The following is a 13,892-nucleotide window of genomic DNA, read 5'->3' on the forward strand; positions in this document are numbered from 1 at the left end:
TTTATTACTATTGTAGCAATATATGAATAAACAAATTTAAACAAAAAATTCAGTATTTTACCAGATTTTGGTGGATTTTGGTAAAAGTGCGCAAAGTTAGGAGCTGCGCAGAGTTAGGGGCCCTCACGGTAATACTTGGGTAGTTCCATCAATAATAGAGACGCTAACCACTCATCGGCTACGGGGAACTTGATTTCTGCTAGCTTGTGACTTGTTGAGAACAACGCATCCACATATGCGTTACGGCCAATGTCCTGGGCCCATAACCTATCGTAAGTAAAAACACGTCTGATAGGGTTCAACGTTGGAAAGCGAATGAAAAGTTTTATTGATTATTACAACTAACAAACTTCGGTTACTAAGGTCGTCATGGATTACTTGATGCTAACAACTATAAATATGTCCGACTGGATCTTTAACAAGGGCCTCGTCACTCGATTTTCGCTGTGGAAGGGTCTCGGTAATGCTTCCCTTGCTCAACTTGATTCGAGTCGAATTTTCTACATCTTTTATGCATGCAAGCTACCCACAAAACTTAACGCTTCCCACTGCTTTGCTACATAATCATGTTTATCACTAGCCGCCAGTCATACTTGAAGTGTTCACACTTGCCACTGCTATGGCACTTACCCAAGCCCCAAGGTTTTATCGTTTTGGCTCCGAAAATGCTGCCTTTTAGATATCATTCTCTTCCCCATTTTGCTCTTGATGCTTGATGTCTCTCGCCTACAGCCTCTGCAAAGCGATTTAGATGTTCTAATCTTGCTTGTGATCATTTTCCAACGCCATTGCCAAAGGGTCGTAGGAATTTGGCAGCTTCTGGAACAGTAGAATACCAGTTTTAGGTCAGCTTCGTCAACTTTCGCACTAGCCGGATCATCTGCCGGAAACAATTTGTTGAATGCCAGTAAATGTGGTCGCGTCGGATTGATTTACTTTAGCTTCAGTCGGTTGAACTGCTCTGATGTCGACTTCTCCCGGAAGACCTCTAAATATATTTCCGTTGTGCAAAAAACTTACGATGTGCGCTTTCGTCTTACAAGTCGTCCCTTCAAACTTGGGTATTTCTTCCGCCACTTCTGGTACGTTCTCCGTCAGGCTCATCAGAGCATCAACCGAATCCAAACGCATCTTAACTAGAAAGCTTCATCGTTGGAAATCCGGTTCTCTGTTGAACTGCGGAAATTCGCCATTGCGCAGTGTTCGCCGTAGCCGGTCTACCTTTTATTATAGTTGGTTTCGAGTTTGAGGAACGTCTTTCCTCATGATGATTTGGAATACGAATAGCAGCACGGAACACTCCGGCTTTCAGATTCTGTCTACTACCAAGCAAGCAAACCTCTTGACCGGGTCCTCTTTAATTAGTTCAGCTTCGACACCATCCATGCTTAGCATCCTTGCTTCAACAGCAAAGACCTGTTGAATAACATTCCGTCACCTACGGCGTGTTGATCCTCTGCGCCTATGTACTCTGCATCATTCAGATGTTCCTCGTAGTATTGCTTCTACCTTTCGACAAACCTACGTTCGTCCATCAACAAGCTCCCAACCCCTCGCATATTACGGCTCGCGACACGGGATTTTTTTTTGGATGCGTCGAGCTTCTAGCGCAATTTTCGAGTTTTTTGATAACCGTACAATAACTACATGTTCTGACACTTTGGAACCTTTGGACAGCGCTTTTGCTCCAGGAAAAGCCGTTTTGCTGTTTTCGCTACAGTCTGTATCGTTCCACGTTTTGCCGTTGCTTGCAGTCCTCGTGGCATGTTTTCTGAACATGCTGAAGTTTTATGATTACCACTTCAATTTGTATTTACTATTTAGTGTACTGATGGTTTAAAAAAGGACAATTTTAATTGTAAAATTTGAGCTCATATAAGCCCTTGGAAGTTTAATTAAATCCTCACTTATTTATCCTCATAATGTTCGTAATGATTTTTAGTTTCACGGAAAGAAATCAGAAACCTGATTTGCTTAGGCATCAAATTGGAAACATGCTTAGCAGTACCGATAGGAGCACTGACAATAAATTTGGACAACCCTGTATATCGAAGTGTCCAAAATAAGAATAGAATAATATGTAGAAAGTGTTCTAATATTAATAATAATGAGTATACTACATTATTGTTTATTGTAGTCATTGCAAAGTAAAGCAAAGAACGTCCAAACCAAAGTTCAAAAGCTTACTTAATTTGAAGGTGTCATAACGATCATGGAATGAACTATCGGTGGAAATGTGCCAAAATGCTCTCAGTAAAGACGATTTGTCTCCAGATGTGGAAGAATGATCGAATACTCTATTTTAAGGATTCACTTTGCAAAACTTGAAATTGAAAAACTGGACTGCGTGGGTAGACAAACAAAAAGTGGTAAATTAATCATCGGTCTTCACTATCGATGGCAATTTGTTCATGATTGGGATTTAACCATTTTTTATTGTGATTCCACTATATCAACCCAAGAAAAAACACCCGAGTAAGAATTTAGGAAACAAAACCGTACTTACCATTACTCAACGGCGTCGAGATGAATTTGGGGAAATCGTCCGTGATTCGACGATATTTGGCAAAAGTAATTGTTGATGCTTCTGACGGTTCCTCGCTGTCAAAGGGAAAAAAAATAACGGAGAAAAGGGAAATTTTTCAGTTTTCTTTTGGCTAATAAATCGCCGCGCCGGTCGGGTGGTGGTTTGGCTGGCGGCTGTATCATATCTGTCTAATGTTGGTAGGTAGGTACGTATCGCGAGTCTATCGGAATACGGATGGCAAGGGGACGGATGAAAATAACGTTACCAATGGGGAAAGCCGGCAGGCAATGCGTGCATGCGCCGAATGCACACGTCTTCAGCGGTTCTCAAAGATGTTACTGGTTGCGGTCACATCCTTTGGACAAACATAGAATAATAATTTATGCGTAATTTATGATAACGCCCAAAAATCCATACTAGGATAAAACGGGATACTTATTAGCCTGACGTTTCGACACGAGTATGGTGTCTTCCTCCGTTTTTTGTCCTATGTTTTGTCTGACTATAACTCCCGAAAACTATATTTACTCCCTGAGGAAGACATGATACCCGTGTAAGGCAAATAAGCAACTCGTTTTATCTTAATAAAGACTGCGCTACCGGAAGATTATTTTTTTTTGTATGGTATTCAGTTGGAGCTGCCTGACAGTTTAACTTGTCAAGGCTGAACCCTCGGTCTGGCTTTTGCCAAGTTTCCCCTCTACCAAAACCAATACTCAGACGGACTAGGTATGGTGCCCACATGAACACTGTTTTTTATTAGTATTGTGACGTGATATTTTTTGGAAATTACCCATATTCCCTTGCTTCTGAGAAAAGGAAGCATTGTGAAAATCAGCAGCTCCATCAGAATTTGTTTGAAATAGTAGTGTCATTACTAATACTGTCTAGTCAAAATGGGTTTGAATAATTTGTCATTTAAGTGCTGTTCTGATAACTCCTGTCTTTTACGTAAGATTAGAGTCTTAAATGTCAATTGTCGTCAAGTATTAACAAAATTAGGATGTTTAGTAGTAGTTCTAGTTAATTTCATTTTTTATTATTAAAAGTATTTATTGGTCATTACGTTCATATATCCTTAAAGAAAAAAGTCACTTTCCTTGTCTGTTCAACAATTTCTCGAACCTAGCAGGTGAAACCTAATGATCGATCTCAGCGTCTTACTTTCCATAGTCATTTTTATAGTGAATATTTAAGAGTAAAGTTACCTTAGGCTTCTATAACAGTCTCCTACAAGATTCACTTTTCGGTGTCAAATGCAATGCTCCACAACGCCTACTTTCTACTTGTAAATTTTGCGAAAATGAAGCTGGAATTAGATTATTTATACCGTTGTTACAAAAGAGGTATTTCTTTTTATGGCAATGTAAAAACCATATAAAAAAAACTTATTTCTACTCAGTGAATCTACTAGTCATTTTCCTCAGAGTGATATTCCCTACGTCGTACATGATAACGATGTGTCTAGCTAGCTAATAGTAAGAGTGGCTACGGATCATTCTGGTTAGCAAAAGGCAAACTGATCGTCACCAATAGTATTAATTACTTACTTACTTATTTGGCTTTACATCAATTATCTTGATAAAGCCTCGCCAACAATAATTCGCCAATTCACTCGGTGCATGGCCGCTTCTCTCCATTCTCGACTGTGACCCACGCTCTCCAGGTCCTGGTGCACCTGGTCAATCCACCTAGCTCGCTGCGCCCCACGCCTTCTTGTTCCGACCGGATTCGTAGCGAACACCATCTTTACATGGTTGTTGTCCGGCATTCTTGCAACATGCCCTGCCCAGCGTATCCTTCCAGCTTTAGCTACCTTCACGATACTGGGTTTGCTGTAGAGTTGCGCGAGCTCGTGGTTCATCCTTCGCCGCCACACGCCGTTCTCCTGTACGCCGCCGAAGATCGTCCTTAGCACTCGGCGTTCGAAAACCCCAAGAGCTTGCAAGTCCTCCTCGAGCATAGTCCACGCCTCATGTCCATAGAGGACTACCGGTCTTATGAGCGTTTTGTACATCGTACATTTGGTGCGGGGGTGAATCTTTCTTGACCGCAGTTTCTTCTGGAGCCCATAGTAGGCACGACTTCCGCTGATGATGCGCCTTCGTATTTCCCGACTAACATTGTTGTCAGCCGTCAACAAGGATCCGAGGTAGACGAACTCGTCCACCACCTCGAAGGTATCTCCGTCTATCGTAACACTGCTTCCTAGGCGGGTCCTGTCGCGCTCAGTTCCGCCAACTAGCATGTACTTTGTTTTCGACGCATTCACCATTAGCCCGACTCTTGTTGCTTCGCGTTTTAGGCGAGTGAACAAATCTGCCACCGTTTCGAATTTTCTCCGAATAATATCCATGTCGTCCGCGAAGCAAACAAATTGTTCGGATCTCGTGAAAATCGTGCCTCGACTGTTAAGTCCGGCTCTCCGCATAACACCTTCAAGCGCAATATTTAACAACAGGCACGAAAGTCCATCGCCCTGTCGTAGTCCCCTTCGAGACTCGAACGAACTGGAGTGTTCGCCCGAGATCTTCACGCAGTTTTGCACACCGTCCATCGTTGCTCTGATCAATCTTGTGAGCTTCCCGGGAAAGCTGTTCTCGTCCATGATTTTCCATAGCTCTACGCGGTCGATACTATCGTATGCCGCCTTGAAATCGATGAACAAATGGTGCGTAGGGACCTGGTACTCGCGGCATTTCTGGAGGATTTGCCGCACGGAAAAGATCTGGTCCGTTGTCGAGCGGCCGTCGATGAAACCTGCTTGATAACTTCCCACGAACTCGTTTGCTATAGGTGATAGACGACGGAAGAGTATCTGGGATAGCACTTTGTAGGCGGCGTTTAGGATGGTGATTGCACGATAATTTTCACACTCCAGTTTGTCGCCCTTTTTGTAGATAGGGCATATAACGCCTTGCTTCCACTCCTCCGGTAGTTGTTCCGTTTCCCAGATTCTGACTATCAGTCGATGCAGACAAGCGGCCAACCTGTCCGGGCCCATCTTGATGAGTTCGGCTCCATACCATCCTTGCCAGCGACCTTGTTGTTCTTGAGCTGTTGAATGGCATCCTTAACTTCCTCCATTGTGGGAGCTGGTTGGTCTCCGCTGTCCGCTGTGCTGACGTAGCCATCGCCTTCGTTGTCCTGACCTTCTGTGCCTGTGTTCTCTGCGCCATTCAGGTGTTCATCGTAGTGCTGCTTCCACCTTTCGATCACCTCGCGTCCGTCCGTCAAGATGCTCCCATCCTTATCCCAGCACATCTCGGCTCGCGGCACGAAGCCTTTGCGGGATGTGTTGAGCTTCTGATAGAACTTCCGCGTTTCTTGAGAACGGTACTGCAACTCCATCTCTTGGCATTCCACCTCTTCCAGGCGGCGCTTTTTGTCCCGGAATAGGCGGGTTTGCTGTTTCCGCTTCAGTCTGTATCGTTCCACGTTATTGCGTTTATGCCATATGAATTATGACGCGGCTTTAAGCACAAAAATGCCAAAATGTGATACCACCACTACAGCAATATAAGAAAAAAAAACATACTTTAGAGACTTCATAGACCTTTTTAAGAAATAGAGACTTTTTAAATACTTGCATAAAAATGGTTTCTAAAAAGAAATCTACTACCAATCCTAGATATTTTAATAATTTGCTGATTAAATATAGAGATATTAAAAACATCAATTATGTGTGTGAGTGGATAAAATTTCATACTCGAAAGGATCATCAGTGAACAGCTGAAATAGCGGCGCAACCGATTTTTTTTTTTCGATTGAAGAGATTTTTTAGCAAATAGGGTGCCGGTGCCATTAGTGGACTACCTAAGCTATAAAAAATCATAACAAAACAACGAAAAGCCTTAACAGAGATCTTTTGGCGTCAACTGAAAGATTTCAACCTCTACTATATGCGAAAAATATAAAAAGAATAATAAAACTATTTTTTTAACATAAAATCGCTTGAGCCACTATTGGTACACGTGTTCCAGTAGTTGCGCTAGTGCTCCAGTAGTAGACGTTCGGGAATGATACCTGGAATTTTAAACAAAATGGTAAATTTTTACATAGGTTTAACATTTTTCCCTCGGAACAGCAATTAATATCTTTCGAATGAAGCATAAAGATCATATCTAGGGCTTTTCTTCATTTTTATACATCCATTTTAAAAACTGCTTCCAACCGTTGATCCACTACTGGAACACGACGGCAACTACTGGTGCAAGGGAGGAAATGTTTTGCATAAACTTAATTATTTATATGACTTTTTGATAAAATAAAAAGCTGAAATTTGGCAAATCGACTAAACTAGAGACGATCTAGGCACAAAAAAAGCACATGTCGTTTTTATCGAAAAATGTTTGTTTATTCCATAGTCCAATCTACTGGTACATTACAACCTGGGAGGGAGGCACAGATACTACACACGAAATATAAGACAACGTTTGTTTGAACTGCAAGATAACTCCAGCTTGCTATCGACAATCAAGGCAGGTTTGGGGAAAATCGCTAGTTTTCTTTTGTTGTGTACTTTCGATTTTTCCTGACAAACATGGAAAAAGGGCCACAGTTTTCTGTGCACTAAATATTCATTTTCATTGGATAAAGTAGAACGATGCGTTTTTCAATGCTTTATATTCAATCAGATTGAAAGGTGCTCACGTGGCATTACTTGCATTATGTGCATGAATTGATTTTCATTCGATTTTTGTCACTTTTGATGAAATGCGAAAATGTGTTTAATTCAGTTACGCACTTTTTCCATGTTAGTCCAATGTTTGAGATCTGGGCTCACAGTGACAGTTTGTGACAGCGGAATCCCGGCTCACTATGACGTACAGAAATTTTGTATCGGTTTCTCCCTCCCATATTACAACCATTGGTACCGGCACCCTAATGGTTGCTCTGAGTTTTGACGCAATAATCTTTTGTCGTGAACATATTCTATCACGAATTATTGCCTCAACATAATTTCAAAGGTGGTGATCGAAATTCCCTGAGCATTCCAGGTTGAATGAAATTCCCTGATAATTCCTTTGAATAGGGAGGTATTGCAAAATGGTGCAGATACGCTAGCATCATTATTTGGATGTTGTTCCGTTCGTGAATCCTTACTTTACTAGCGTCTTCAGCATCGAATTGTTTTTTCACCTCATTCCTTTTCGAAGCAAATTTCAGCTCTATTAGCTTAACAGCCTTCTCTAATTTTCGCAAACTCTCGCTGAAACTCCTCTTCTAAACACCTTTCTTTTTCCTCATATTCCTGGCGCCATAATCTTTCCTGCTCCTCCAACAATTTGAGGCTACGTATTGTAGTCTCCAAAACAAACTGTTCAGCAGATGATTAAAATCATTGAAGTTTGTTGGTTGGGGATATTACTTTATCGCGAATGAACACCTATTGACAACAGTCATTGTTGAGCAGCTTCAATATTTATTACTATTACGAATACCGGGGGTAGGTTTGACCACATTTAATCTGAACACTTTTTAATCTGTACCCCGCTAATTTGCACATCGTTCAGATTAAAAATGGTTCAAACGTCATTCAGCTCATGGAATGGAGTGAAGTGAGATGGAACGCTGTGGAACGGAACGCAGAATCAAAACAAAACAGTGAAAGAGGTAACCAGAAACACGTTTCTAGGGTGACTAGATGTTCAAATTAAAAATGAACCCCGATGGTTTGCATGAGGTACCGTTCAAATTAGCGGGGGTACACGGTATTACAATTTAACTTATAATTACTTACATTTTAGTGCACAAATTTACACAACTGACTTTTCCTTCTTTTCAAACAAAACTTATATCTACGCTCTCAGGTATTCTCAGTTCTGTGTTGCCAGTTTCACAACACTAGTAAATCACCACAACATGGACCTTTCTTAGTCTAGAGGTAAAGTCCGCGGCTACCAAGCAAAGCCGTGTTGAAGGTATCTGAGTTCGATTTTTTCGTAATGAAAATTTCCTAGTCTTCCCTGAGCATAGAATGGCAAATAAACCTTTCAGTTAATAACTATGAGAGTGCTCATTGAACACTAAGCTGAGAAGCAGGCTCTGCCTAATTGAAGACGTAATACCAAGAAGAAGAACTTTATATTGTACATTAATGGTTTATACCATTCAATGAATGGTACGTTCATATCCGGGTAGCCTGTCCAAAATACATGATTTACCCTAGGCGTCGCAAGGGAGTGACAAAAATAAAATTAACTAGGTGTTGAAAAGTGAGCACGCCATCGGGGAACTATAATCATCGAAGCGTCCCGTATTTTGAAGCATAGCATAGCATAGACTGACTGTACATGTCAATGGTTGCTACTCCGTGATTGATCGGAACTGGTAAGAATTGCACTACGATCCAAATGAATAAGGGATGGGAGTTTCCGCTTACTCTCGAAGTGCAATTTTAGCAGATCTAATATTATTGATCAATAACGGCGCCGGCCATGTCCTTACAGTCAGTTGGGATGGGGAAGGAATGTTAGGGTGTAATGATTGTTGCTTCTAGAGACCGAGAATACCTCTGCATCTCCACAATCACCACGGGAAGGGTGTTATTAGTGAGGGAGGAAAAGATCTGGGAGTCACCTCTGGTCGGTGATGCGATCCATGGGCAAGGGGGAAATATACGACTTATATTTAAAGCTAGTTTTGTATTTTTGTCTTGAGAAGTTTTTGGTAGAAGCTTTAAAAAATAGGTCAACATCTATAATGTCGAACAATTCAAAAGATGTTTTTATTAATGTCGAAAACTGAAAATTACATGTATATATTTTAAATTATATGAAACAGGAATAATGCCGACACTTGTAGTGACGAACCATACATAGTTTGTTTGAAAATGACATATGAGTATTACTGTGCATTTTGTCTCGATATGGTAGAAGTTTTAAAATATACGTCAACATTCACAATGTCGAACAATTCAAAAGATAATTTTTAATAATGTCAAAAAGAGAAAAATATATGTATATTGAAATTGTATAAGAAAATAGCACAATGCCGACACTTATAGTGACGAACCATACAAAGTTTGTTTTGATATTACATAAAAGTTACGCTTTCAAGAAAAAATGTGTTATCATAAGCATGAAACGAACTCACCAGTTGGTAATCCATTCTCGACTGAACACAAAACTGACACTGACAGCAAAACTTCTTGGCGGTCCGAAAACAAACCGTCTTGCTTGGGCCTTCCCAAATACCTACCCAGCAAGACGCTCCAGAACAGGGAAAAAAAATCTCCGGCGACGAAAACACGCGCGAAACCGTGAGCAAAATCTATCGGACGACGCAAAACCGAACTGTCCTGCTTGGCCTTCACGAAGCACTACCCAGCAAGACGCTCCAAAACAGGGAAAAAAAAATTCTCCGGCGACGAAAACGCGCGAAATCGTGAGCAAAATATATCGGACGACACAAAACCGAACCGTCCTGCTTGAGCCTCACGAAGCACTACCCATCGAAGCGTCCCGTATTTTGAAGAACACTAACTTCTCTACTGGCGAAGAGTTAGCTCAAAGCTGTGGGCTTTGTTAGCAACTCAGTACTTGAATTTTTTGTTTCTTAAAATACTTCCATACATTCCGTGCATTTAAATTTCTGTCACATTTGATGAAATGCAAAAATATGTTTTGATCAATTACGCGCTTTTTCCATGTTTGTCCATTGCTTAAGATCCGGGCTCACAGTGACAGTTCGTGACAGCAGAATCTCGGCTCACTATGACATACAGAAATTTCGTATCGGTTTTTCCCTCCCAGGTTTAAACCTCCGCTGTCACGAACTGTCACTGTGAGCCCAGATCTCAAACATTGGACTAACATGAAAAAAGCGCGTAACTGATTAAAACACATTTTCGTATTTCTTCAAAAGTGATAAAAATCGAATAAAAATCAATTCATGCACATAATGCAAGTAATGTCACGTGAGCACCATTTAATCTGATTGAACATAAAGCATTGAAAAACGCATCGTTCTACTTTTTCCAATGAAAATGAATATTTAGTGTATAGAAAACTGTGGCCCTTTTTTCATGTTTGTCAGGAAAGATCGAAGGTGCACAACAAAAGGAAACTACCGATTTTCTCGAAGCCTGCCTTGATTGTTGTTGGCATACTGGAGTTATCTTGCATTTCAAAATAACGTTGTCTTATATTTCGTGTGTAGTATCGGTGCCTCCCTCCCAGGTTTAAACCATGTGAAAATATACTTGAACCACTCTTACAGCTTAACTTACAGCCAGTTGTAAATATTTCTATTTGTAACAACGGTAACAATTGTATACTAGTTGAGAACAGTTTGGCCAACTTTTTGAGCGTTTTTGTAGGTTTTTTCAGTGCTATTGCAAAATTTCAATATGGATTATATATAATTTTTGAGTAAAAATCTTCAAATCAAGATATCTCGAGATTCCTCTCAGGGATTTTTTTTTTAATTGGCCCAGAGGTGCAGAATGACCTCAGGAATCGAGCCCTGTGCTCAGATTTGATGGACATTTTTTTTACATAATAACGGTCTGTCGGGGCCCGTGGATTACTTTAAGGCTAAGTAGCCCGTCATTCGTTTTGGCAGCCTTGTTGACACTGCTGCTCGCAATCTCAAAGTGAAAAATCTCAGTCCGCATAGTTCATATTGATCCGGAAATGTATCACGATAAGCACAGACGTGCAGAAAGTATGCTGATACTTTTTCAGTTGCGCCAGTGCAATACCAATCGATTTTCTTTAACTCAAAATTGTGACTTGATTTAACGATCAACGCTCCGTCATCGTAATCATAGTCATCATCGAAACTTGAAAAGCAGTTTTTCTGTTCAAAACTAAAAAATATTCGATGAAAATGTGTTCACTGTATTTCGGTAGGGAAACAGAATACAGTGGACACATTTTCCTGTAAATTTTCTTGATTTTGAACGAAAAAACTGCTTTTGAAAATTCCGAAATCAATGACGGATCCTGCCCCCTTAACAACAATCATCAACGACGCGTACAAATTCCAATGACGGCCTACTTCGCCTTAATGTCTTCAAATTTTGAAAATTTTTATGTGCTGTAGCAGTTAGATTTAAGATATATCTTGATGTTAAAACATTCAAAAATATTTAAAATATGAAAGTTATCAAAATTTCCCATATGGCCAAATTGGGAACCACTATGGCCATAACTGGCACACTTTCCCTATACATTTTTAATTCAATTCACGATAATCTGTAACTATCATTGTGTTTGAAAAATGCACCGCAAAATGACCGATCGATTTTGGTTGCATGAAATTTTGAACGTGTTCCCAAAATCGAACGGACACTGCATCAAATTAATGTGACAACAGTCCCTTCAATTCATTTTTCAGTCTAGAAATGTCCTACCAATAAAATCAAGTCAGTTGGATGATGCGTTCGACCTTCGTTTGGGAACCGCTGAGCCCCACAAAATTTGCACGTCCCCTTAGTCCCCATCGAGAAGCGGCCTCTAGAACGGAGTTCTTTTCTTACCTTTTTCGCTTTCGACCTTCGACCACGAACTCTTTGATGCGGGACAGCAGCGATGTCACAGACATGCCGGAACGCCTTCAGCAGGATTCAGGGGAAGATGAAATACGTCCGGAAGATTGGCCAGACGGATGCACTCATATAGATAGATAGACTTGCCACAACTACTCGAAAAAACGGCCAAGAAAGTTCCGGCAACGAATCGGCCAAACCCGCCACACTCCGGTTATGTGAATAATTTTCGGTGACAAAGTGTTTTGTGGGGTCCGAGAAAAACGGGACACACTTTTTATTCTTCTTATACTGTCTGCCCAGATCAGCCTGTCACTTCCACTTTGCAAGAGCGTTTTTCGGTTTCGTAGAATTCCACCGGCGCCGATTTTACCGTGATCGCATTACCCGACGCACAAACACCGAAATGCCGATAAAATAACCCGGAATTTAACACTGTAGAGCACTCAAAAAACCGAAAAAAGGAAACGCTCTCCGAAAAGCTGATGACGAGCCAGACGACGCGAAAAGGTTTTCAATTTTTGCCAAAGCCAAAGGGGAAATTTTCCGATGCGGCGAAGCTTCGTGCGCCCGAGACCGAGAGGATGACAGATAAAGGGATCAAAAGGTGCGCGCTGGCAACCCAAGTGATGTCAAACTTGTCAAAAGAGCGGCAAAACAGAGATGGGCGATATCGTGATGTTCGCGTTACAATGTAACGATGTCATCTCAAAAGAACTGGGTGCCAAAATTAAGAACAACAGAACTCATGCAGAGCTGAGAATGCAGAGTACATTTATCCTTTAAGGTAGGTTTGCTACTGACAAGAAAAGTAATCGCCTATCTCGATGCGTGGGAAATTTCTTGCAAGAAATGGTCAAGGAAAGCATTTTTCTTTGATCGCAGTACGCAGTTGGAAAGAAATGTCATTTCAAATTGAGCTCACTGTAGAAAATTTCTTGACCATTTCTTGCGCAGAAATTTTTACTTTTCTTGAGCGGAACAGCATACTTAGCTTTAAGGCCGGTTTGCTACTGACAAGAAAAGGAATCGCCTATCTCGATGCGTGGAAAATTTCTCCCAAGAAATGGTCAAGAAAATCACTTTTTTCTGATCGCAATACGCAGTTGAGAAGAAATGTCACTTCAAAGGGGGCTCTCTGTAGGAAATTTCTTGACTCTTTCAGTCAAGGAATTTCTTTACTTTTCTTGAGCGAAACAGCATACTTAGCTTTATATGAGAGATAAGCGGAAGAAAAATTGAATGATTTGGCAACAGACCAGCAGTGCTGAATTTGCTCGGCGTCGAGAATAATATTGTAACACGGACATGACTTCCTCATAGCTAAAAAATGTATGCTGTTTCGTTATAGATCTTTGAGCTGCATTTCCAAACAAACAAACATCAGAAAAAAATCAACAACTAAATATCGCATTGACAAAAATTCTAAAAAGGACAATATTTCATATATTTTGCTCTATGCAAAACTAACTTTCACCGAAATAATTTCAAGCGGTTTACATTACTCTTCAAGAAAAGTTCAAAACAAACATAATGCGTTTTCGTTTGGCTCACGCTTTGACAGTTCTCGCTACTCGATTGGCTCACACTTTGACAGAAATGTCAGCTTCCGCGAATCTTTCTTATGTCGTTTTCGATTATTCCCGACGGTGCACCGCGCGAGTGTAACAATTGACACCGGAAAATAGAACGGTTTCGGTGCAATATTTTGACAGCGTATGATAGTATTAGTGAAGGCGTCAATCAAAACAAAATGTCATACTTCAAACAGATAGAACAGCTGTTTCTGTTATTCTTAATTTGCTGTAAGGGATTCCGAACCATTAGATTCGTTCGTGTTTTGTATAGTTTGTTAATGGTGTTTACAGC

The 13,892-nt window shown here is 40.7% G+C and overlaps 1 protein-coding gene across 1 annotated transcript in view; it reads right to left on the reverse strand.

The window, feature by feature from the left end:
* LOC5571309 (sentrin-specific protease 1) overlaps nucleotides 1-12,595 on the reverse strand; it is a 51,356-nt gene extending 38,761 nt beyond the window's left edge. The window contains exons 1-2 of the mRNA XM_001653574.2: nucleotides 12,015-12,595; nucleotides 2,507-2,601 (exon numbers count right to left, since the gene is read on the reverse strand). Coding sequence (XP_001653624.2) covers nucleotides 2,507-2,601; nucleotides 12,015-12,079 — 160 coding nt within the window. The 5' untranslated portion in view covers nucleotides 12,080-12,595. The remainder of the gene's footprint in view (nucleotides 1-2,506; nucleotides 2,602-12,014) is intronic.
* Between the last annotated feature and the right edge of the window lie 1,297 nt (nucleotides 12,596-13,892).

Source organism: Aedes aegypti, chromosome 1 (genome assembly GCF_002204515.2).
Source record: "Aedes aegypti strain LVP_AGWG chromosome 1, AaegL5.0 Primary Assembly, whole genome shotgun sequence".
NCBI lineage: Eukaryota > Metazoa > Arthropoda > Insecta > Diptera > Culicidae > Aedes > Aedes aegypti.